The 27,615-nt window shown below is 29.5% G+C and overlaps 1 protein-coding gene across 1 annotated transcript in view; it reads left to right on the top strand.

Moving 5' to 3' along the window:
• The first annotated feature begins 927 nt into the window (after window positions 1-927).
• The window catches only part of Si (sucrase-isomaltase), a 79,734-nt gene continuing 53,046 nt past the window's right edge, over window positions 928-27,615 (top strand). Inside the window, exons 1-16 of the mRNA XM_078043599.1 lie at window positions 928-1,094; window positions 3,398-3,515; window positions 4,927-5,036; window positions 9,930-10,047; window positions 10,363-10,472; window positions 11,277-11,428; window positions 13,174-13,345; window positions 14,668-14,767; window positions 15,644-15,756; window positions 18,694-18,819; window positions 19,424-19,555; window positions 19,637-19,756; window positions 22,159-22,272; window positions 24,319-24,403; window positions 24,826-24,943; window positions 26,466-26,637. Of these exons, the coding sequence (XP_077899725.1) occupies window positions 3,398-3,515; window positions 4,927-5,036; window positions 9,930-10,047; window positions 10,363-10,472; window positions 11,277-11,428; window positions 13,174-13,345; window positions 14,668-14,767; window positions 15,644-15,756; window positions 18,694-18,819; window positions 19,424-19,555; window positions 19,637-19,756; window positions 22,159-22,272; window positions 24,319-24,403; window positions 24,826-24,943; window positions 26,466-26,637 (1,860 nt within the window). The 5' untranslated portion in view covers window positions 928-1,094. The remainder of the gene's footprint in view (window positions 1,095-3,397; window positions 3,516-4,926; window positions 5,037-9,929; window positions 10,048-10,362; window positions 10,473-11,276; window positions 11,429-13,173; window positions 13,346-14,667; window positions 14,768-15,643; window positions 15,757-18,693; window positions 18,820-19,423; window positions 19,556-19,636; window positions 19,757-22,158; window positions 22,273-24,318; window positions 24,404-24,825; window positions 24,944-26,465; window positions 26,638-27,615) is intronic.

Raw genomic sequence — 27,615 nt, 5'->3', positions numbered from 1 at the left:
TATTCTCTTTATACTTGAATTAAGGGTGCCCTAAAAGTGAGTTGTGCTACTCTGTGTGACCACCTTATTTTAATACATGGTCTTGTGAAAAGATAGTGACAGATATTGTATAGAAACCAAATGCTATTTCATAATACAATTGTACTTTCTTTGTGATAGTAACACTGCAATAATAATTCATATAATTCATATAAGTTCAATAATAATTCATATAATTCATATAAGTTCAATAATAATTCATATAAGTTCATATAATTCTCTCAGTGACCCTGTCGGCAAGTATTGTACTTAACAATTTATAAATAAAGAGATGTAGGCTTAAATAAGTAAACAAATTTGCCCATGGTTTCTCAGGTATTCAAACTACAGCTGTTCTCAAACAGCATCTTGTTTAAATTAGCAGTATAATTGGCTCTATAAATTTTGCTGTATGAATGATGAAGTGTTTACAATGTGATTTTGCATAAATTAGTGATATTTATGTAAAATAAGCAGATTTATAAAATGTTGATTTTGTATCAGAACTGTTTACTCATGTTTTTATTTTTATATATTTTTTTTTCTTATGGATTTGGTCAGTTCTTCAAATTTAAGGTTAACTACAAGACGTGGTTAATGTTAATCAACATTTTTTAATGAAATATCTTTTAATTTGCAATTGTTCCAATGTTTTATAAATCCAATCCAATATTTAAAACATATTTATGCTTTTCAGTGATAATTTAAATTTAACACAATGAGATATTATTTAAATAACTAAATATTGAAAAATACAATTTTGAAAACGAAAATAATTGAAATAACTACTCTTATGTTCTTAGATAGTTCCTAACTTCTACAAGTCAAAGACTGTCAGAGAACATAGTTATTAATTAACTCAGATTCACAGGAATATTTATATAAACTTCTTTCAGGGTTAAGGCTTTTTACAATTACATGTTTAACAGAAGTATATTAAATATTGATAGGCTAGTGAGTGTGTAATAAAAATTTATGAGTACGTCGATATATACCTGAGTAATTTCCCATGGTCATTACTTTAACAGCCTTACCCAGCTCTGGAACAACATAGCAAATAGAAAAGACTATGAAAGGTAAGTCTATGGATCATGTTACTTTGTTACTTACATGTTTTTAAGTAAATATATCTCTTCTTAATTTACATTAGTAATACCCCTATCTATTTGCACTTATTCAAAATAGAAAAATAATATATTTTGTCATTTTAAATATATTGTCCCTAATATTAAAAGTAGAGGAAAAATATTATGTATATTATATATAAAATTTATATAATATTATATATAAATATATATATATATCTTTTAAAATATATGAGACTGTTTTCTAGGTCTACCACTTCAGTATAATTTGTGTCAGAGATATTTGGAATCATGACTTATTTTAATTGCTCTATATAGGAAAACAGCAAGAATGGTAAATATTTTGGAAAAATAGAAGGATCAAAGTATGATGAAATACACTTTATTTATGCTAGATTTCTAAAAACACTTAATGTTTTCTAGAGGACCTTTTAAAAAACAGTCATCAAGTTACCATCAAACAAAATATTATTAATTTTTAATAAAAGTATCAATATGCAATTCCCCCAAAGTTTTATGTTTAAAATTACTATGATAGATAATATAATCACTGCAATTATCACTTATAGCATATGAATCATTTTAGCAGGTATTTCTTCTTATTATTAATATGTGTAATTTTATTTTGGTATTTTTTTTGTTGTGATTTTTTTTTAGGTAAAGGAAGGTTTCTGTCATGATAATGTGTGTTTTTAAAATTTCCCTTTGCAAAATGAAAAGCACAGTCCTTGTTATTGTCTCCTTAAGTGAAATTTACCCTTACTTAAAGTTAAACATTAAATGTGACCATGTTATTTCTCATGTAACATTGAGCAACTGGGTTTCATTTTATAAAGATCACCTATTGCTTTGATTAAATTTGGCATAGATACTAAACTTACACTTTTTAATTTCTTTGACTACTATCATTGTAATGAACACTTTACATATCCAAAACTGAAAAATATATATTCAAATTTAATGTAATCTTCAAACATCCATTCATATGGCATAGTAAAAAAACTAAGCTTGAGTTTATTCAGTATCAGCCTCTGGACTAACTTTATCATTCTTGCTATTAAGAACGTTACTGTAAAAGAGAGGAAACTTACATGGACATAAAAAAATTGAAATAGACACTGTGTGTAACTGTAAAATAAAGAAAAGTTAGATTAATTTTGCCTCTAAGAATATGAATCCACTCACAGAGACCCTGACATATGAACTGGGCATTAGTTTCAACTTCCCTATCAGGGTATATGGGAAGGGACTGAATATAAGAAGACCTGTTATCCAAAAGGTATGCTGAGGGTTAGGGGCAGGTGGAGGTTATAATATTGAAAATATTTTGTAGGTAAAGTCAATAGAACTTGTTGAATTATTGAATGTCATGGAAAAATATCAGGGAGGAAAAAGAGGTTTTTATGTTTTGGCAACTGGGTAGTCACAAAAGGAACCATTTTTAGGCAAAAATAATAAAAGATTTTAAAAGTATTTTACCAACTAAAGAAAACCATAGAAATCATAAATTCTACCTGGGTATTTGCTGGAATACAGAAAATCCTGCATAGTTGAAAACTAGGAAAAATCAGAGATATATTGTCCTGATTAATTTAAATATGATTTAAAATAATTATTGGAGAAAGGTTCTTTACAATCAACCTTTAGGTATCCTCCATATGTGTCTCAAATACATAAAGCTATCTAAAATAAATATATGATAGCTTGGTGTATTTCATGGAAAAACTACAATTGTATAGTTCAGAATGTTTTAAAATATAGTAACATTTCCAAATATATAGCATCCTTCCCAATATACATACTTAGGTGTTTCCACAAAATTTTTATATGATGGCACTGTTGGATTGGAAAGACATGAATTAAAGTAGGTAGAACTGTTCCATTTTACTTTGAAATATAACAAATCTCAGTTTTAAGTTTATGATCAGGAAAGTGTGAATAAGAACATCTCCTTCACAGAATTAAAAGCAGTTAAAATTAGGAGACATGGTGAAAGTTAAAGCTTTCTTTGACTTGAATAATGCCTTAAAACAAGTTGACAAAGAACAGCAGTTTGGAATTATTTATTTCCTTGTTTACATCTTATATGTAGTGTACACAATTAGTTCATTCATTTGCTAAAAATTGTATGTGTTGCTTACATTTTTGTCAACTGATAAACTGATAAAGCTATTTTCACCTCTGCTTGTCTCTTGCTTAGTAAAAATTAGTATATGTAATTTCATAATAATTGATAAGGTTCGTTGTGGTTATATATTTTGTATTTTAATCTTAAATTCCTTTCCTTGTTTCAGATGGCAAGGAAGAAATTTAGTGGATTAGAAATCTCTCTCATTGTCCTCTTTGCGATAGTTACTATAATAGCTATTGCCCTAGTTGTTGTTTTAGCAACTAAAACACCTGCGGTTGATGGTAAGTAATACAAATTCTTATACATAATAGTGAAGTAAAGAGAAAGTTATTTCACCATAGCTGCTGATTCAAAAAAAAATAATCTATGAGAGATGAAACATGAGAAGGATGTTTGGTAGCAAGTTACACAATCCCTTCAACTTTCTATCATTTTGTTCTGGTTATTTCAATGAAAACCCTCTGTAATTAAGAATGCATCTGCTTTGACATTAGTGGACTTCCCCATTACTTGAGAAAGAGCAAAGAGACAGAGGGATGAAGGTGGCAATGTAAAATAGAATAATTGTTACTATTGTTACTACTGAGATTATGCTCCCTAATGGCAAAATTTAGATTTTTGTTGTAGCCTTCAGAAATTGGCAAAGCACGTGAAGAACATGGAGAATGTATTCTCTGACTGACTCAAGTTTTAAAGGAGAAAGAAGTTTTATGGCAAAATAAAGTAGAGGGCAGGTGAATCAAGTTTTTAGGTATTTAGTAAAATTTTCTGAATAGTTTTATTCTAATTTAGAGTTGCTGCATACTACTGTGGGCTACCAAATATACTTTCTTTTTCTTTATCATTCTCTAGACTAAATCAAAATTGGAAAGAATATTACACATTATATTCTAGTCTAACAGTAGTTAGGAATTCCTACTGCTCTTAATAGTTGACCCTTTTTTAGCAGTAGATCATTGTAATGCGAATCATTTTTTTACCTTACACAAATATGAATTCCTATAATATTCTTTCTTATCTATTTGTTTTTGCTATTCCTAACCTTCTGTTCTCTACCTGTACATTTTTTCCCTTCAAAGTATCTTCTTTCTCCTATTTTTCTGTTTTCCAATCTTTTGTGAACTTCTCTGCACTCTTCTCAGATTTGATGTTTCTCTATCTTCTTTCTTCATCTGTAAAACACAAATTGTAAGTTCATTGTAAATGTACTGTTTTTAATCTCTGAATATATTTTGTTTTCCTGAAGAATGAGACAGCAAGATTCTACACTGATATGAAATATTATTCTCTAATTGTTAGTTCTTACAAAAGTTTAAAAGATTCTCGTTTATCTTTTTATTTTTCAGTGAAAATTTAAGTTTCACTGATTCAGATGAAACAGTTACTAAACAATATCCAAATAAATAATGAAATAGTTTGAAAAAGAGAGGATACAATTGAAATAGCTACTTAGTTAAGATAGTTCCTGGCATCTAGAAATTACAGACTGTAGTATTAAAGTATTACTTGGTTCTTGTCTTTATTATTGCTCAGGCTTGAGTTTTGGGGTCTTTTTAAATGCAAAATTTATTTTAAAGTTTTTGTTTTGTATAGATTCCTGTGTTCTTTTAACATAAAGTATGTATTACTTGAAAAAATCTGTGGAAATAATTTGATGTCATGTCTTATTTTACTGAATATTCTCTTTACCAGAATTGAGTCATCCTACTTCAACTCCAGCTGGTGTAGGAAAATGTCCTGCTGCATTAAATGATCCCATCAATGAGAGAATAAACTGCATTCCAGACCAATTTCCAACACAGGTCTGTAAAAACAATTCTTAATGTTTCTATGGATCATTATATTAAGATAATTGCTCAATACTGGATAATTACATATACTTAAGAATCTAAACATAAATTAGGCCATTTTTTGTTGCTCCATATAAATAAATGAAAGATAATTGAAATAAATGAGCTTGCTTTTCCAGACCTCTGTTCAATTCAAATTAACAAACTAAATTTCCTTCATGTTTAACTAGTTATTATTAATTTTACAATCCTTTATAATATTTTAATCTCTTATATTGATTTCTTTAAAAAGTATATAACTTGAAAATATGGAATGTTTGCATGAGAATGTCTATATTCTATTAGAGTATTTGTAATGATGGCATTAGAAAGAATCTACAGAAAATAAAAGAAATCTTATTTTTTTCAAAAAGTAACATTTTTTGATTATTTGGCATTTAGGAGAGAAAAAACACAAAAAGAAAATTAAAGATAGCTGATTGGATATGTGTAACCCTAAGCTGACACTTTTTTTTTCCTTTGTTTCATTTTGAGACAGTACCTCGATAAGTTGCTTAGGTTTTAGTAAAGTTGCTTAGGGTCTCACTAATTTGTTGAGGCTGGCTTTGAGCTTGCAATCTTCCTGCATCAGCCTCTCAAGCTGCTGGGATCATAGACATGTACCACCGTGCACAGCGACTCTTCCTTTTTTATTAAAAAAACTGTGTAGGAAATAGATTAATGAATATGCACTTGTATATCTGTCTCCACAGTTAGCAACTTATCCAATATGCATGTCTATACCTTACCTCTCTCACTCTCCCACCACAAAAAAAGATAATTAAACTAACTATAAAATTTCTATTTCTGTTAGCCTCATCCTACCTTTTATGCTGTCATAATTTATACATAATTTTCTGATTAATTTGCAACAAAAATTGCAAATGCATGATAATTTCTTCAGTGACACAGAGATAGAAATAGCAGAAATAGGAGAAATAGGAGAAAGAGTAGTTCCTGTATCTTACTCTCTGATCAAAAAGCTAATTAATAGTTTTTACGGTGACCTATGGAGGAAAGTAACTAGGTATTCTATCTTGTTAACATGTTACTTGAGAAACAACTGAAGCTTAATGAAGAATACTATTAGAAACAATAGTGTACCTCAAATAGAGAAAAAATATTTAAGCCAATGATTTAGGATGTCAATGCCTACCACTGGTCTTTAATGTCAATCTAACCTGTTAGGTTTCAATGTGAGACAAATTAAACTTGTTAATTACATTCATTACATTTTTACAAGTATACTTGCATTTGCTGTTTAAGAAAATGAAGTAAGTTTATTTGTTTGTTTGTTTTTATTTAGAGCATTATAGTTATGCATAGCAGTTGGGTGTATTTTGACTAAAACATACTTGTAAGGAATTTGGTTTCCCGCACCATTTCCCCCACTGTCCCTCCCCACCTTCTTCACTTTAATCTTCCTCCTCTACCATCTTCCTTTCACTCATTTATCTATTACTTGTTGGTTTGTACTTTCTGCTTATACATAAAGATGAATTTTCCTGTGGTATGTTCATGTAGGCATATAATGGGATTTTGTTAAATTCATTCCATATTTCCTTCCCTTTCCCATCTATCTTTCCTCCCTCTAGATCTCCTTTTTCTTCTCCACTGATCTTCCATAAATCGTTATGTATCTGATCTCTCCAGTATTTCCCTTATTTCACTCCAGCTTTTGCTTATGCTGTAAAATACTTAATCCTCAATTTCTGCATCTGATTTATTTCAGTTAGCATAGTTTTCTTCATTTCCATCCATTTCCAACAGGTCCCATCATTTTATTCATCTTTATGGCTGAGTAAAACTCCATTGTGCACATATACCACATTTTCTCCATCTATTCTTCTATTGACAGGCCTTCGGGCTGATTTCATAATCTGGCTATTGTGAATTGTGCTGTAATAAATGTGATTTACAATAGCCAAAGTGAACTTATTTTGAAAGCTTAACTTAGTTTATCTCAACTGATTCCACTGAATTATGCTCCAAGCCCTCAAATGAATTTCAATGTTTTCTTGACATCTTTAATAAAAGTTAAATGTAGCAAAATAATTTTGATGAAATTCTGATGTGAAACAAAATCTTATTCATTGAATTTTAGATTTATATGAGAACTTAAGAATGTTTTACAATTTTAAATGAATATGACCAGGTCATTCTGTTAGTGATGGACAAAGCTGGAATTAGAACTGTAGTGTTCAATGTTACCTTATGATCTGTGAACTCAGTAGTCATTCTTCACTAGCCAGGATGTTACAATTTTCTCTCATTGAATGATTTTACAAGGTAATACTTTTCTACTATAGAAAATTATGATCCAAAGTACCTGTATGAAGACAAGAATTGGTGTCAACATAATTTATATACAACCGTAGATATGAAAAATTGTGCTGTATTTGTGTAATAAGAATTGTAATGCATTCCGCTGTCATTTATTTTTTAAAAAATCAATAAGAAAGAATGAAAGAAAATTGATTAAAAATAAATGACGAGTGAATAAAAATGTAAAAAGGGCCTAAATATTGTTTCCTCTTTTTCTTTTTTAGGAGAATTAAATTTCAAATGGGATTTTAATTCAAACTCCATCACTTAATTTTTTTAAAAAATTGTTATTAATCATTTTATGATTTTGATAATATTTTCTCATTAACACACTGTAAGATTCTTTAAAATACATTCAAATGTTACCTTTCCTCATCTCAAATAATCACTTAAAGCAATGATTTATACTTGAAATTTTAAATATGAGAGGCATACTATTTGAATAAATATATTTGGTCCAATCAAGGTGGATACGATTTAATTTAATCAAAATGATAAACATCTATAAATTTCCTTAAGTTTTCTTAATTGAAAAATTCTCTTTGGGATTCTATATCTATGAAAATGGATCATGTTTACAAAATAATTAAAAATAAAGAATTGGTTATAGTAAACATTTGTATATGATTTTATTATAAAAGATATGCATATTTATTTTATCATAATGAAAAATTAAGAGTCAACATGATAATTTTAAAAACAGCCATAATTTCACCCAGAGTGTATTAGTCAGCTCAGGCTGCCATAACAAAATAGAAGAGACTGGATAGCTTTAACTCTGAAATATATGCTTTTAAGTTAATACAGAATACACATCCACATACATATACATATATATAATACTTTGGTATGTATATGTAGTGAGTTAAATGATATTCTCCAAAATTTTAAGTCCATGTAAAGCCCCAGATGTGATCTTATTTGGAAATAAGGGTTTTGCAGATGTAATTAGTTAAGATGAAGTCACATGGGATTAAGATTCACCCTAAATCTAGGGACTGGGTTCCTTATAAGAGGAAGAGACTATACACAGAGACAAAGAAGAAATATCTTCTGTGAAGATGGAAGCAGAGATTGGAGCTATGAAAATACAAGCCAAGGAATGCCAAGGTTTGACAGCTACTGGAAGTTTAGGAATAGACAAGGGAGAATTTTCCCCTAGAATCTTCAAAAGTAGCATGGCTTTCCTGACACCTTGAGTTAGAGCTTTTAAACTCCAAAATTGTGAGAGAATAAATTCCTGTTGCTTTAAGCCATCTTTTACCATGCTGTTATGGCAACCCTAAGACACTAATACAGTATATCTAGAAAAAGATTAATGTAAGTCTATGTACTAAAATCTTAAATTTTTGTTAGAATGTGATTATAATATTGCATTTTTTGTCTTTAAACAATACATTTGCACTTTTTTCAAATCATTTACCTATGTCTAGAACTACCTTTTGGTTTTGTAATATTGGTTTTAAAATATATCTTAGACTTCTGTAAAGAATAGTTCTTGTAAAGTTAGCACCTTTCTATTTTTGGAAGTATTTCTATAGTTTAGATAACTAGAGGCAAGATTAAAGTAATATATACCTTAGTTTCTGATAGGTATTGATTGTTGGACTCATCAGATTCAATTGTATTCTTATTTGCATATGTTTGTGTGTGTGTGTGTGTGTATGCACATTTGCAAGCAGTGTTTTGTGGGTGTATGTTTCTGAAGCCACTTTAATTTGCTAGGAAAGTAGGTGAGAGGTCTATGTGTATCTTCAGCTGACTAAACATGGAGACTTTGATTAAAAAAATCCAAAAAAAAGTATTGAAATTATAAAGATCTGTCACACTATTAAATTTTGATAGTAAGTAGATTGGTAATTACATCATTTTTGATACATAAGAGCATTAGTTTGCTTGATTATTTATATTAGCATTTATATTTTTTCCGCTTCATATAAGCTTTCCATATAAATAATAAATTTTCTAAGAATTCAGTATTTTGTTGCATTCATTGAATGCAGCTGTAATAACTAAATGTGACACCTAGCATATAAACTAGTTAAAATAGTTTAAATAGTTATATTTTGAACCATTAAATAGTTAAAAATAACTATCTTAAGTCTTGAATTTAGAATTTGATCTTCATCTTAATTATGTATCACCCACAAATTGATACAAAATTAGTACAAAATAAACATTTCAATTCTTGTTCATCAAGATCATGACAACAGAGTTCCTTATAATTACCCAGAGAGTGTGAACCTTAAAAATAGATGCGTTAACAATAACATGCAGGAACACATGAATTTTATAAATCAAACTCAGAGCATCAATATTTAATATGGTATAATTAATTCAAGTCATCAAATATTTACATCTCTTCCAAGTAAAAATAGTAATATAAAAAAACAAATGATACATGGGTATGTTTTATATTTGAAGAAATAATCTTGTTTTTTAAATGTTCATTTAGTGGCAAAAGACTAGGTTATCTGACAGTACCTCTAATCATAGTATTTATTTTTATAAAATATTTTATTTTACAAAATATTTTATCAGGCAATCTGTGCACAACGAGGCTGCTGCTGGAGGCCACAGAACAACTCTATTGTTCCTTGGTGCTTCTTCGCGGATAACCATGGCTATAATGCGGAAGAATCAACCACAAGTAGTACTGGTAAGAAGTGCTATGTCATGATGACTGAATATAGTGCATTCCCAGGGAAAAAAAAAACGTACTTTCAAGTTTTTCTTTGGAAAATATTGTAAATAACATGAAATAAGTACATACTGAAATGTTCAAGTTGATTATACTATGTATTTTTTTCCATGATTTTATCTTCCAAATTAAAAAAAAACCCTCATGTTTGTGATGAATATAATTATGTCAATATTTAATATTTGTTAATACAATTAGAAATATTCAAATATTTAATAGCTGTTTATCTTTACCACTAAATTCATTCATCCTTGTTTGTCTTCTTTGTTTAAGGACTTGAAACCAAATTAAACAGGATAGCTTCTCCTACACTATTTGGAAAGGACATTAATAACGTCCTCCTTACAACCCAAAGTCAGACACCTAATCGTTTCCGGTTCAAGGTTCGTTTTTTTCTATTTCTAAAGAAAATTTGATAATTAAAAACGTTCTATGAACACACTCTTTACCTTATCCATACATTTTCCTTCATAAGAAATATTTATTGCAAGGCAAATAATTAATTAAACTAGTTATTCCAAATCTCTGAGCCTGTTTGTTCAAATATAACTTAAGAATAATAGCTTCTCCTGCCCTTACTTTGAAGAATTTAAATAACATAATCCAGGTAAAATATTTAACCTGTTGTCTTCAGGAGAATATGTACTCCATAGATAATAATATTTTTTAATTTCAAATTCTGTGACAAAATATTAGTTTAAAACATAATTTGAAGAAAAATGTTAATAGTGTTGTGAATGCAACTTTTATTTATTATTTTTAGAGCTAGGTTTTTACTACTTCCTATTGCATTTTGCTTAATTGATCTTTTTTTTTTTTTTAAAGTTTGGAAATTGAAACAGCACCATGTATTTTGAATACTTGTTTACTTGTGTTTTTGGAAAAATTTCACAAGAATTGAGTTATTTTGAAATTTTATTATTCATCTTTTTGGTGAATATAGGTATTGAACCCATAGCATCATGCATAGTAGGTAATTGTTCTACCATACATATAACTTCAGCCCTAAGATTTAAGTACATTTAAAAATTCTAAGACACTATCTAAGGAGGTAAACATTAAAGAACACTAAGAATAATTTAATTCACAGGGCTAAAGTTATTTTCTAGTTGGTGCCTGCATTTGTAATGCAAAAATTGAATACTGTCTTAAAACTAAGTAAAGCTAATTTCTTTAAATCTTTGCAGATTACAGATCCAAATAGTAAAAGATATGAAGTTCCTCATCAGTTTGTAAAAGAATTTACTGGACCCACATCTTCTGAAACACTGTATGATGTACAAGTTCAAAAAAATCCTTTCAGCATCAAAGTTATTAGGAAAAGCAATAGCAAAATTTTGTAAGTACTGATTTTAATTTACATTTATTATGAATTTTAAAACTGGAATGTCAATGTCAAGGTAATATCACAAAGAATAAATTTTCTCCCCAAAGAAAGTGAGATAGAACTTTTTAAAGACTATGATTTCAAGGAAGTGCATGCAACATACTAAATATAAATGAGAAAATGCCAATTCCAGCCAAGCAAAGATAAAGGTGGAGAGAATCACCCACCTAATTACTGCCTTGCCTATATTTTTGCATATGTAAAATTTTTCCGTGTTCTGTCCTAATTAATCTGTTAATAACCTGCAGGATCACATGGTTTCTATTTACCGACTAGTAATTAATATTAAATTTTCTTGTACATGTTAAATATCACTTGAACACCTTCATTTTGAATGAGTTGACTGGGGATGGGGGTTAATTGGTGGAAGGAACTGAGTAATTTCCTGTAAATTTTTTCAAGATAAATATTCTTCCATTCCTAAGAAATGTTAATTGTAAAGTGCAATCTCAGAAATGATTTTCAATGAATATATTTCAAAATTTTTGCAATTAAAATTGTTCTATATTATAAAAATATTAAATCCTAAGAGAAATAAGCCAGGCATGGAAGTAAAAATGCTGTACAATTTCACTTTAAAGAAGCAAAGAGTGAAATGGTGGTTACAAGGGTCTGAGAAGAGGTGCAGAATAAAAAGATTGTGGAAAAGTGTTAGATAGTAAAAACAGTTTTCAAAGTCTATTGCACAGCATTGTGAATTTAGTAGACAATAAATTAATGTATCCTTCAGAACTAATAGAGGCCAGATGCTCACACAACACAAAATAGTAAAATGTATGATGATGGCTATGTTAAATAGCTTGATTTACATTCAATAATGCACTTAAAATTTTCACATTGTATTAAATAAATGCATAAAATTATAATTTACCAACAAAAATGAAAAGTCTCAAATGCAAGTTAGTATTCCCTCCTCCTCCTCCTCCTCCTCCTCCTCCTCCTCCTCCTCCTCCTCCTCCTCCTCCTCCTCCTCCTCCTCCTTCTCCTCCTCCTTCTCCGTACTAGGGATTGAACTCAGGGGCACTTAAGCATTGAGTCACATCCTCAGCCCTATTTTGTATTTTATTTAGAGACAGGATCTCACTAATTAGCTTAGTGCCTCACTGTTGCTCAGTCTGGCTTTGAACTCATGATCCTCCAGCCTCAGCTTCCCAAGCTGCCGGGCATGCACCACCATGCCTGGCCAATTAGCATTTCTTGTAGTATATATCTGGCCTGCATAAAATATGAAACGATATTTATATTTGTAAAAAAATCAATTTGAAGCTAATTATAACATAATGTTAGATGTTTAAAAGCCAGTATAATGTTTAATTATAAATCTCAGTCATGGGAACAAGGAAGAACTCAGTTTGAAATATTGTCTATCTGCTGTTTACCTCCATGAAAATAAACATGAATTTATTTTCCCAGTATGTATTATCTGTGAAATGGGGTTAATAATATTAATTATGCTTTAGGGTTGTGATGAAGATTAAAGGAAAGAATGCATGTGAAAAAATTGCTTTAATGAAACTGTGTTGATGCAGCAAACAATCCCTGTTTGCAGGGTTATTTGCATGTCCTTAAAAGGTATCCAAGAAAAAGACTGACATCTTTAAAATGAAATATTCTGTATAATATTAATAAAAACCCTTATTTGGTATAACATTTTTTATGTTTCTATGTAATTTATTTTTTTTTCATTCATGATTTAGATTTGATACCAGCATTGGTCCCCTGGTGTACTCTGACCAATATTTACAGATTTCAACCAGACTTCCCAATGAATATATTTATGGAATTGGAGAGCATATTCATAAGAGATTCCGTCATGATTTATATTGGAAAAGATGGCCAATATTTACTCGGGATCAACTTCCGGGTGATGTAAGAAATTATCTTTCTTGTTATAAATAAAATCATTACATTGAAGCAGTTGATATTTTTAAATAGCTAAACTATTTTAAGCTATCATTTATTTGACATTACCAAATAAATTATTCAGGTATTAGTAACATATAATCCAGAGTTATGTTTGTTGTAGGGGTGAGGTAGCTAAATCCTAAATTGGCTCAGTGATGGATAGATTTTTGTGAATGTTTCAACAAGCATTTCCTATTTATGAATGTTTTATTTTGACTTTCATATTTATATTTTATCATTCTTTTTTTCAATTACCCTTGTATTCAAACCCATTAAGCTAGAATAGTTTCAAACATCATGTTGCACAATATTTTATGTGATTTGATGTTTTTCTGTCTTTTGAACACCAAAGTGCACTCTTGTCCCCTTCTTCTGAACATAACATGTGATTATCTTCCATAACTTTGAATTACTGCAAACCAGTTGTGTTTTTTTTTTACTTACTGAAACTTAGGGCGGTTTATTCTTTATACAATGTATCATTGAGGGCTCAGCTGAAGTCTCCCTCATATAAAAACCTTAGTGCATCAATAATCACCACGTTTTATTTCTTATATATTTGTCTCCTCTTCTAGAATTTGAGATGCTTGAGGACAAAGACTATAGTCATTAGATAACATTTTTTAATTATGTTTTTGATTTTTTAAATGTCAGTGCTGTTTCATTCTCCAAAATGAACAAGTAAATGATTGTTTTAAGGAGCTTCACTTGGTACTGAGCTATTAATAAATTCTACCAATTTTTATTTATAACATGACTATCTGTAATAACCCCCAGGCTAAAATCCTCAACCCTACTTTACATCCATTCTTTTCTTTAAACTTCCACATCCAATCAGTTAAGAAGTGTCTCTCCTTACACCTTTCAGTGTCTATACAGTTTGCATCCACTACTTCTATTGTTCATCAGCAATCAACAAATATATGCAAAATTTCTATTACGATAGTCATCCATTAGTTTGTTGTGCATACATGAGGTGTAATGGATGTACATGTTATAATGTCCTCATAAATAATATATTAACACATATTTAATTATAAAATACATAAAAATGCAAATGACCTATTAAAATAATATGTATGCTGTATATCTCATATGTTAATATAAAATTACTAATTAAAACAATTTAAAAAACTTGTGCCTAAGTTTGATATGATACAAATAATGAAGAATATTGGTATAGAGATACAGGGGGCAAATTACAGAAACAAATGAACTTATAAAGGTCATTTTAATATATTTAATCATTACTTTAAAATTTTAATTTTCAAATGTTTGCTTTCTAGAATAATAATAATTTATATGGCCATCAGACATTCTTCATGTGCATTGAAGACACTTCTGGAAAGTCATTTGGTGTTTTCTTAATGAACAGCAATGCAATGGGTAAAATTGATCTTTCTGATAGCATGCTTAGATGAAATTATCTTAACATGTTTAACTTTTCTTTTTATTCCAATCATTGATATTGGATTCCAGAGTAAACTCTATTATAAATGACCTTAGGATGCAAAATTATTGTAAGTAGGTTTTGAAATTAGTGAGACAATAGATTTTTGCATATCAGTGTTTCTATTTTGGGGAGAGTATGCTATGCTTTGACATACAGGTGCTTTCTTTTCCCTTCAGAGCAACACGAAAACATATCCACACAAATTAGTTTTCTCATCTCCACAGCCTCATTTGTCATGATAAGATAATATACTTCTCCAAATATAAAAAAGAAAAATCTCTATGGGGATAGAAATAAGAAAGAGTAATATTTTAGCTTATTATACTTCAAATGATGTAGAATCTTTTGCTTTTTTAATGTTGTAAAGTAGAATATCTATTTAATAGGTGAGTCAGTGTTAATAAAATGTTACAAAAATTAATGTTCCTGCAGGAGCAGTATATTACATGGAGACCAAGTCAATTACATGTAAGGAAGTTAAATTAAAAACCTTCATATTTTTTTCTTCTTAGAAATTAATATGTGTGCTGTGATCTCTCAAGGAGTCTTGAATTGAAATGAGTAATTGAGATGCAGTTTTAGAAAAACAGTGTTTTTGCTGTTAAGAGGTATAATCCTCTTATTCATGGTGGCATTCTACTTTTCTACTACAGTATTCCTGAATTCAATGTTAGGTTTCTTTTTAGTTATTTAAAATAGTGTGAAATAATATGACTTATATAAAATATTTTAAATGTACATTGAAATTGCTTTATTATTAAGTATCTTTTTCACCGTTTAAATATATTTCACCAATTTTTATTTTACAGAGATTTTCATCCAGCCTACTCCAATAGTAACTTATAGAGTTACTGGTGGCATTCTGGACTTTTATATCTTCCTAGGAGATACTCCAGAGCAAGTAGTTCAACAGTATCAAGAAGTAAGTTTCAAGCCTATTTTTAAAAATTATTTTGTTATATTTTTTCTTTGTCTAACAAGTTCACATATTTGAATAACTTTTCTTTATGTATCAGGGAACTCTTAGCTAAACACATCTGGGAAAAGGAAATTATTTTTAATAAGATTCAAGGACCATAACTGTTTTTAAAACCTTCTTTTCATGATATACTTCTTATTTTATAATTCTATTTCCAAAACTTAACTCTAAGAAGTAATACCTGTCAAAAAAAAAAAAAAAACTCTGAGATAAGGATCTAAAACTCTGAGTTGAGACTAGTTAGAGTTTTATCCAGTTAGTTTATTAATTATGTCTGAAAATTTCCAAATCTATTCATAAATGTGAATTTTGGAAAAGAGCCACAGAAATATTTACAATCTCTTTAATTTAAAATTGTAATTATCATTCTGGACTTTCATACAAAGAGAAATTCTATGTGTGATACTTGTATGTCCAAACAATGTATTTTTCTTAAAAAAAAAAAAAAAAACTGACATTTTAACTGCATGCAGTGCTGTATGCCGGTAATTCCAATGGCTCGGGAGGCTGAGACAGGAGTTCAAAGCTAGCCTCAGCAATGGTGAGAAGCTAAACAACTCAGTGAGATCCTGTCTCTAAATAAAAAATATAAATTAAGGCTAGGGAATGTGGTTGAGTGTCCTTGAGTTTAATTTCTGGTACCTGCCTCCCCACCCACCAAAAAAAAACAACAACTGACATTTTGATTGTCAAACATTAGTTCCTGTAGCTCATTATTATATGCTGAGCCAAATTTGTGGTAAACAATAGTTGAGTTTTAGTACTCTCGAATATCTGAATATACCATATATATGGCATAATGATATATTTTCTTACAATATTTTATGGGTAGACTTGCCGAGGATTGAATATATAGCACTATAAATCACTGCTGAATTTAAATGACTCAAATTATGTAGAAAATAGGCAGAAAAAATTAAATTTTATTTGAAGAAAAGAGAAATTATCTTCTCTATATATTGCCAACATAATTTTTAGTATGTTAAATTTTAAATAGATTTCATTTGAGTGGCTAGATGGTTTTATCAGTTTTAAAAACCATGCATGCATACAAAGTATAAGATAAATAGGAGCTAGTTAATGGGAAAATAAATATTTTAAATACTTATGCAAAACATTAAATTTATAATGTCTATATGTGTGTGCAGTGTGTGTGTATATACTATACATGTATATGTACACATATATATCATATCTATAAGAAGAAATTTCAATCACATGTCCAAGTATTTAAATAATTCTATGAAATATGAAATATTTAGGAATATAGTTGGAAAATTAATACTTTTGTTTGGAGATTTATTAGACATGAAATTATTTTAAAGATAAATTTAATATTTCTTTGTATGGATAAAAATAAACATGAGCAATTTTTTAAAAATTTTGCATTATAGTTTTTAAGCTATAGATTATAAGTAAATCATGGGTATATATATATATTTTATATACATGTATATGTACATATATATGTATTTTTTTTGGTCTAAAGAGAACTATTATGCCTAGTTAGATTATTTGTCATAAAGTAACCTAAATCTAAAGTTTCAATAAACAATTTTAGAGCAATTATATATTTATTTCTACATACAAATTTGTGTCTTATTCTGTGATGAGAAAATGATGCTTTCTTGCAATTCTGCACTGGGCTTGCTTTGACCACTATGGAAATGAGGGGAGAAGGGGATCTATTTGGCCTAGGAAGAAGAAAAACGGCCAAAACACTACATGTGACAAATTCTAGGCAGTAACTTGTTGCAAACCTTGTAGAACATGTATTTTGTGTAACTTTTTTGAAAACTTGAAAAGAAATATCTGCCAAAAGGCCAAGTCTGTTGGTACACACCTGTAATCCCGGAGACTCAGGAAAGTGAGGCCAGAGAATTGCAAGTTCAAAGCCAGACTCAGCAATTTAGCAAGGCCCTATTGTGTAGTACTTTGTGTAGAAAGTAGGACTACTTTCTACACAAAACAAATTAGTGAGACCCTGTTTCAAAATAAATAATAAAAGGGCTGGGCAATGCAAAAAATTACGATTGTAATGCACTCCTCTATTGTGATGTATGTAAGAAATAATAAAAAATAAATTTAAAAAAAAGGGCTGGGGATGTTGCTCAGTGGTTAAGCACCCCTGAGTTCAATCCCTGGCACAGAACAAAAATCAAAAAACAAACAAACTAACTAAAAAGGAAATAAATGACAAAATGTAAGGGAATACAAACTGCAAACTGCAATTTTAAACATGTTTTGTCTGCAATGATGAATGATGATGTTTTTGTCCTAATGGGAGGCGGAGGTACCCTGGGAAAATTTTCCTTTCATTCTATTATATTTTATTTGATATCTTTTTATTCTTTTCTTTCCCCTTCTATGATTAGACAGAATATATTTTGTCAAATATTACTTTCTTGAGTGCTTCATTTTCTAATTTTTTTTTTTGTATGTGGGGGGACAAGGTTTGAACTCAGGGGCACTGGACCACTGAGCCACATGCCCAGCCTTGTTCTGTATTTTATTTGGAGACACGGTGTCACTGAGTTGCTTAGCACCTCACTTTTGCTGAGTCTGGCTTTGAACTTGCAATCCTCCTGCCTCAACTTCTCCAGCAGCTGTGATTACAGTTGGGTGCCACTGTGCCGGACCATCATTTTCTAATTTTTAATGAAAAATAACAAATGAGGCACAGAACATAAATTTCTTAAATGTTTCACAAACAAAATTCTAACAATATTTAGGAAATATTTTTAAATGCAGGTAATAATAAATATTTACAATATATAATTAAGTAAATTCTAGATATATAGCAGAATAAAAACTCTTTAGTTACTAATGCTGAATGAATTTCTCTTTATTGAAACTAATTTAATGTCAACTTACCTCAAGCTCATTGGACTACCAGCAATGCCTGCCTATTGGAGTCTTGGATTCCAACTGAGTCGCTGGAATTACAAATCATTAGATGTAGTGAAAGAAGTAGTGCAAAGAAACAGGGAAGCTGGCATACCTTTTGTAAGTAGAACAAAGAGTTTATGGGGATTTATATATATCTTAAGCATTGCCATAAAATAACAAATATAGTGAATTTTAAGATATCATATATATCTGTATATGATATACCCATAGATGTATATGGTTTTAAAGCTAGTTTTTAATGGTGAAGTCTATTTAATCTCCTAACATAATTCCCACTTTTTTTGAAAGTTAAAAGTATATATTTTTGAAAAATGATCAGAAGTTATAGAACTGAATGTTTAATAGTTAACAAAATCACGATTTTTAAAAATAGACCTGATTTTAGAATTCATGTCTTTAAAAAATGATTTCCTGAACTCTGCAGGCTTTTGTTTTCTGTGCAATGAATATCACATGTATAACCTAATAAAAATCTAGTCATCACAGAGAAAAATGTGAATATTCATTTAAAGCTTTTTCTTTTAAGAACTAGAAAAACTAGTTTTATAAGCAATATCTCTTCTTAGATCATGATATAAGAGATGTTGAGTTATTTTTAATAATTTATATATACATATATAATACAGTTTATTAGCTTTAAAGATTGTAATTAGTTGTTCTTTCAGTATGATTGATTGAAACACACTGTGTTAATTTTCAGGATACACAAGTCACTGACATTGACTATATGGAAGACAAGAAAGACTTTACTTATGATCAAGTAGCCTTTAAAGGGCTCCCTGAATTTGTTGAAGATTTGCATAACCATGGGCAGAAATACGTTATTATCTTGGTAATGATAAATTATACATTAGAATATTTTTAGCATTTGTAGGTTAATAGGTTTTCTATAGTCTCTTCTTTCTGTTTTTAGGACCCTGCAATTTCTATTGAGAAACGTGCTAATGGAGCACCATATGAAACTTATGAGAGAGGAAATGCACAGAAAGTGTGGGTGAACAAATCAGATGGAATTACCCCAATTATTGGAGAGGTATATTATGATATCCATTACACTTGTGTGACTCCTGTTTTCTGTTAATCAACAGGATCTTTCTGTATGCTTGTGTGTGTGTGTGTTTGCTTTTATTTTTGGATTTTATATTTTAATTGTGGTAAGGAATTATAGACAGAGAATATATTTTAATAATCTTTAAATAATTCCATCATACAGGAAGTAAATAGACATCACATTTAAAGAATATAAACAAAAATTGTAACTAATAAATTATGATTTATTTATTAGTATTTTATATTCTCACAAAATACTGAGAGGTCTATTCGGCTATTTGACATAAAATAATTGCAAATAAAATTTGAATACTAAGCACCTATAAAATGAGCACTAAATTGTAAAAATTTACCTATAACACAATAAAAATATATATTATTAAAATTCTTTGCATGTGGCAACCAAATTTTAGAAAAGTGAAACGACTTATTCAAAGTCACACAACTAATGAGGAACAAAGGCAGAAATGTGCCTAGCTCTCAAATGTATGTATTTAACCCAAATAAATATCCTTTTGGTGGCAATTTTGTAAGACATGTTGAAGACACAATAAGTAAGCAATTCCACTTCTGTAACTTTACAAAAAAAAATGGGAAACAAAAATATCAATTTAAAAATATGTATCTAGAATAGCATTACTTACTATAATGAAGAATATTCTAGTTTTTAATTTTCTTTTTAGTACAGAGAATTGGACCCAGTGGTTCTTTAGCACTGAGGACCACCTCAATCCTTTTGAAAAATTTATTTTAGAAGAGGTCTCCCTAAATTGCCCACACTGGCCTTGAACTTGCCAACCATCCATAGGCTTCCTAATAGCTGGGATTACAGTGTATGTCCTGAGCCTGGCTCCTATCACTTCTTAGTGCATTTGTTTAATTTTCTTTAGAAAGATCTCCTTGAATAATATGAGCCCATTAGAACCAAGTTTTCCTACACATGATGCCTATTAAAATTTCATGGAATATAATGTTTGGAGATCTATTCTGTTGAGCAACTCAGGAGGCTGACAGGTGGGTCAAAGTTAAGGGCCAACCACAGCAACTTAGTGAGGCCCTAAGCAATTTGGTAAGACCCTGTCTCAATATAAAAAATAAAAAGGCTGGGAATGCAGTTCAGTGGTAAAGCACCACTGATTTAAATCCCCTGTGCAAAAAAAAGGTTTATCTGTTGGTTATGACCACACCAACCAGCCAGTCAGTAGTGATTATTTGGATATAAACACTATATTTATCTCAATTAATTTAAAATTGAATTCTTCTTGCTTAATGTAGATATTGGATGCAATAAGTAAATTAATGTAAAATAATTTGGAGGAGCATAAATCACAAAGAGGTAGCATAATATGTTTTGTGTTTACCAGCATGGACTAAGGAATAAAATTACCTTGGTTGGAGTTCTTGCTACATCAGTTCTTAGTAGTGTAACTTTGAACAACATGCTTAACTTTGCTGTGCATAACTTTTCTCGGATCAAGGTGAATTTACATATGGCAGTTACCTTACTTGTAAAGTGATGATAAAAGTAGTACCTACCCCACCTCCTAAATTCACAATGAAGATTATATGTTAAAAATTGTAAAAATGATTTAATGCTTGGAATAGTGGCCTAGCATACATTTAGTATCATAGTGACATTGTGAATAAGACATAAATATAAAAGAGATTATTTACCCTGGATTTCTTGGAAGCAAATTTCTGTAGAAATGAACTATGTGCTTTGTTTTATTCAGATGGGAATGTATTTATATATGTATATATACATATAGTTTGTGTGTTTGTGTACTCTTTAATCTAATATACAAGGAGGCTGAGAAATAAATTTAGCTACAGTAAAAGTAGCAGCCTTAGGGTTGGGAGGTGGAGCATAGGAGGATTAGATGAACTCTAGATATGGCAAAGGAGTGGGAGGGGCAGGGAGGGGGCGTGGGGGGGTAAAAAAGATGGTGAAATGAGAAGGATATCATTACCCTAAGTACATGTATGAAGACACAAATGGTGTGAATATAGTTTATATACAACCAGAGATATGAAAAATTGTGCTGTATATCTATAATATGAATTGTAATACATTTTGTCATATATTAAAAATACAATAAAATAAATAAAAAATAAACAAAAAAGTAGCAGCCTCATCCAAAGTTCTTTTATATTTTCCTTCTTAAATGCCTTATGATATTCCTCTCTTTTTCTTTTTAACTGTCTTTACTTAAACACATCTAGAAATAGGCCTGAGGGTATAATGAAAGCATATCGTGCATGCCTAAAATATATACAATATTAAATTTTTAATAATTTTTACAATATACAACTCAATTAATTTAAAAATCCACTATGTATTTGTACTTTTATTTATGTATTTATGTGAATAATGTGTTCATGTAGGTATGGCCAGGATTATCTGTATATCCTGATTTCACTAATCCAAACTGCATAAATTGGTGGGCAAATGAATGCAGTGATTTTCATCAAACCGTGACGTATGATGGACTTTGGATTGTAAGTAGTCGAAAAGTGTCATTTTGGTCAATGAAGATAGAATAATTTAGCTATAAAAAAGCAACAAGCTCTATTTTTCTAATATATTCAACATAAAAGTAAAAGCTTTTAATGTTTTCTAGAACCTGTAAATATTATATTTGGTATCTTCATAGGTTAGAGAGGAACAACAAGAAATACAAATTGAGATGTTTCTTCTTTAGGAATGTACTTTATAGAATAAATTTAACTTTTTAAATTGAAGTGTTGAATTTTATAGCTAATAATTTATCTTTAAAATGTTAATCAGATTGAGGATAAACCTGTAGAAATTCATAAACCTATTTGCAATTTCAAAAACATTAATGTAAGTCTGCAATAGTCAAACAGTACCAATCTGAATGTCTTCACTCTTTAGAAACTTTTAGTAAGCCATGGAATAAAACAAATCAGAATTGGCAGTAAGTTGTGTTTCATATCAAGAAACAACAAGAAACAAAATACTAGATGACTTGTGCAGTTATTAAAGGAAAACACAAGTGTTTGGATCTTTCTTGGAATGAAGTTTTATTTCTATAACTATAAATAGCTAGTTACTAAACTTATTTATGGTATAAAGAAATATTGAATGATAGTTAATCCTTAGGTTATGGCAAATGTAACTCCATTATGTGAAAGAAACCACTATGATCCTGAAATTCTATATTTTAGGAAAAACATTTAATGAGCTTGAACATAGAACAACATTGACTTTGTTCAAAAGTATTACAACTGAATGAAATCCTGGAGAGATATTCTGGACCATATGCTTTTTGGGTTTTAGGTCCATAGTATTTCTATGTCCTTGAAATGCTGATTATTTATTTAGTCGCATTTTAATTATAAATTGATTTATTTAATAAATTATTTATTTTGCAAGTATTTATTTGGGACCATCTGTATATCAAATATGTTGGGAAAAATCCAAATATGGAAAAATTAGGTGTTTTTCTGATAAAATGGAATTGAGTAAAGAATGAGCATTATCTTTGAATTTCTATGATGTTATTGATAGAATGAAAATAGAGGTTTTTGTTTTTTCTTTTTTTTACGTAAAATCAGCAAAATCACACTGCCAATACTTAGCTACAGAAAGTAATAATTTTAAAAAAATCTTATGTCATTGAGCTTTATTTTTCATTTTAGCTATTAAATTATGAATTTAAAAAATTCTATAGATTTTTTCCTGCATATGAAACACTTTGGTTTATTAGAACTGTAATAATTATAATTGATAATTTAGAAACAGTGAAAGAGACTTTGTGCTGTAGAAATAAAGAAAGAATACTCCATTTTCTATATAATCAAAGAATGGGATTCATCTTCAAAGGCAGGAGAAGATGAAATGGAGAAGATATCAGGAAAAAAAAAGTTTTTCCAGCACTACTGTTAATGTAGGAACATTTAAATTAATCTTTATAAAGATGCTTAGGTTATGAGTTGTCAGAATATGATCAAGCTCACTTGGGGTTCCTTAAAAATCTTTCCGTATTCGAGGAGGTTGTACTATTTGAATTAGAATACTGAAGACTTTTTGCATTTTTTTTTCCATTTCCAGTCTCTCATGAGCAAAGACAGGAACTTGATCTACACAAATAGTGTTGATAGTCATGTGCTTAGCATATCAGAGAAACTAAATAAATGTGATCCAAAACATAATTATGTTGAATAAATTAATGTGCTAGGAATGTGTGTGTAACAATTGAAACTCAAAGAAGACACTCATACAACCATTTAGAAAAAAGGTGAAAAACTTAATATTTAAATTAATGTGTTTCATGTTCAATGAAAATTACTTAAGTGAAATTCATTTGGGTGTCTAAAATATCTCAAGCTAGCTGAGATACTTCTATGAGAAGGTATTTACATTCTGCTTGTTTTTAGGTTGGTAGCTTGGATGTATCTCAGGGATAAAAGAACTTTGTGGTTCCCCATTGATAAAGTATTTTTTTTTAAATCGGAGAATTTTTGCTTGTGTGACATAGAATTATTTAAAATCTGCTGATTTTCATTTTTATATCCTTTTAGGACATGAATGAAGTTTCCAGCTTTGTTCAAGGTTCAACAGAAGGGTGCAGTGAGAATAGTTTGAATTATCCACCCTTTACTCCTGGTAAATTTCATTTGGTTAACTAGAAGTCTTAATTGAGAATAGTTTTCCTGTTAACTGGTAAATTCTGGCATATGTTTATAAATCAAAATCTTTGATCTATTTTTTAAAACATGAAATCAATATGAAATATAAGATTATATTTAAATAAACTTTCTACTGTAGAGATTTAAAATGAGTCTATGAGTATATGATGCATAATATACAGGTATATGCTTCCATACTCCCATTAAGGGCTATTTTTCCATGTATTTATTTGGTATTTAAGTTAGGAAATATTATTTCACTGGCATTTATCAATATAAATGTAAAGCTAATAGTTTCTCCAAGCTCAGTAAGAGTAAAGGATAAGGATATAATTATAATTTATTTTAATTCAATGTAGTTTTTTATTTAAGACATGTTTCTTATGTGCTTTCTCTAAGATATTCTTGACAAACTCATGTATTCTAAAACAATTTGCATGGATGCTCTGCAAAACTGGGGGAAACAATATGATGTTCACAGCCTGTATGGATATAGCATGGCTATAGCCACAGAGAAGTAAGTATCATTCATTCAGAAACTCTTTTTGTATTTGTCTAGAAATATTTTTTTGTAATTTATCAATATAGTTAGAAAATAACTATATTATATTATAGTTATTCATCACTATGTGGTCTATGTATTTAATTGGACCCTTGTTATTACACCATCATTTGTTGATCAGATTAATATTTTAATTTAGCTTGTCATCTCTAAGTATAATTTTTTTATTGGGGGGGGGGAAGGGGTACTAGGGGCACTTGACAACTGAGCCATATCCCCAGCCCTATTTTGTATTTTATTTAGATACAGGGTCTCACTGAGTTGCTTAGTGCCTTGAAGTTGCTGAGGTTGGCTTTAAATTTGCAGTCCTCCTGCCTCAGCCTCTGAAGTCACTGGGATTACAGGCGTGTGCTACTCAGTATTATAATTGTTTTCTAAGCAATTGACTTGAACCAAAGGTGCTCCTAAAACAGGTCCTTGATTATTTTCTGAAATCAAGTGTTTCAATCAAAATTAAAGTGTAATTTCTAAGTAGTATTTTTCCAAGTACTTTTTTAATGCAATAAAGTAAAAAATTTACTTGATATAAAACTAAAGAAGCAGATCATCATATGTTTAAATATTATATAAGGTTCTATAATGCAGTAGTCAATAAAACATAGGTTCAATTCTTAATATATTCATAATTTTCTTATAATTAAATAACTGTGATTGAGTGTTAATTCAAATCAATGCTTTTCTCATCCCAAATCACACCATAATGTTAAAGTTTTGTACACTATTTTCATAGTGTTGCATTACTTTTGTATTTATACTTACCACAGTATTATATATTGCATTATTTAAATCAATAAAATCTATATTTAATCCAAAATAATTAAAACAGTAATGTGGAAAAAGCATCTGGAAATATCATTTTTTTCTAAGGTATCCTGAATAAGTTTATATGTTAAATTGAAGTTTCCTATTTTTTCTCAATAATTTGGCACTGATAAATAAACTATCAATAACAGGCACCATTAGAGATTAAAATGAATAATGCTAATAGTTGTTGCTGGTAGTTAACTTCTAGATAATAAAAAAAATAAAATGCTACATACACATAAGCTTTTTTTCTGCTAACACTTGAAAATGTAAACACTAAGGTATGATTAGTCATTACTCTATAGAAAGAGTATTACATTTAAGTTCAGATTATAAACTTTGTATTTATGAAAGGATTTCAGTGAGTTTAAACAATATATTACCAATGCAAATATTGAGTAGATGCCATGGGCTTTTGGTTTGATAAAGAATGAGTGAAGTCTTTCAAAAGCTCATTGTTTCTAAAAATATTCTTCTGTATTTGATCACAATATATTTAAATTAGTAAGTATTGATAGGCTAATAAAATTGATATAAACTTTTGAGAAAAAGCTCTTAAATATTATAAATTGACTCAGAGAATATTCAAATTATATTTGAAACTAAAGTTTTAAAATTAGCAAATATCAGTTTTATTTTAAGGTAAATCTTATTAATTTTGTTTCATTTTAAGAGCTGTAGAAAAAGTTTTTCCTAATAAGCGAAGCTTCATTCTCACCCGGTCAACTTTTGCTGGATCTGGACATCATGCTGCACATTGGTTAGGAGATAATACTGCTTCTTGGGAACAAATGGAATGGTCTATCGCAGGAATGCTAGAGTTCAGTTTGTTTGGAACACCTTTGGTAAGGCAGCTCAATACAGTGCTATATATATTTATAAAAGCCAAAAAATATTAGCTTTCTTATCATTTTTCGTTATGATGATGGAATCCAGGAACTTATTTTTGACAGGGGATACTGGGGAATGAACTCAGGGGTACTCGACCGCTGAGCCACATCCCCAGCCCTACTTTGTATTTTATTTAGAGACAGGGTGTCATTGAGTTGTTTAGTGCCTCGTTTTTTGCTGGGGCTGGCTTTGAACTCCCGATTCTTCTGTCTCCTGAGCTGCTGGGATTACAGGCATGCACCACCATGCCTGACTTGAATCCAGGAATTTGTATGTGCTAGGCAAATACTAATCACAGAGCTGCATTCTTAGCACCAGCACATAAACTTGTAATGGTATCTTTAATGCTTTTTGGTAAAATTATTAAAAAGAATATTACAGGAATAATCTCAATCTTCATTCTTTAGGAATTTATGAGAAAAATGAAATTTTGACATCTATATCATTCAAACAAGTAGGGAAAATTGAATTAACAAAAATTTATTATGGAAACTAATTCAGAAGATAAATATAAATAAGTTATGGAAAAGAACTATATTTAAAATTTTTTATAATCAGTTTAGATTCACACAGAAAATAAAGCTACTTTTTTTTTACCTAAAAAGATAAAAGAAATTCAGCACAATCTCTAATTATGTCAAGCAAAAATATTATATAATGTTAATATTAAAGATCACGGAGAATCGTTTCATTAAAACATGTAAAGTATATTTGGAGATTTTGGTGAAGTATCTATTCTTTCTTTCATGTGTAGAAATTACACGAGCACCAAAAAATTAAGTGAACAATCAATTAAGATCCCCCTACCACCATCTTGCACTTGGAAATTAAAAAGCACATTATCATATTATTCATGCACTGAAAACCAAACTGAATGGAAGTACAAAAAAAAAACCAGCAATAAAAAAGAACCTTTTAGCTGAATGTTAACA

Source organism: Ictidomys tridecemlineatus, chromosome 3, assembly GCF_052094955.1.
Source record: "Ictidomys tridecemlineatus isolate mIctTri1 chromosome 3, mIctTri1.hap1, whole genome shotgun sequence".
In the NCBI taxonomy this organism is placed as follows: Eukaryota; Metazoa; Chordata; class Mammalia; order Rodentia; family Sciuridae; genus Ictidomys; species Ictidomys tridecemlineatus.
Note: the sequence above shows the minus strand (reverse complement) of the source record. Positions and strands in the feature narration are given on the sequence as shown.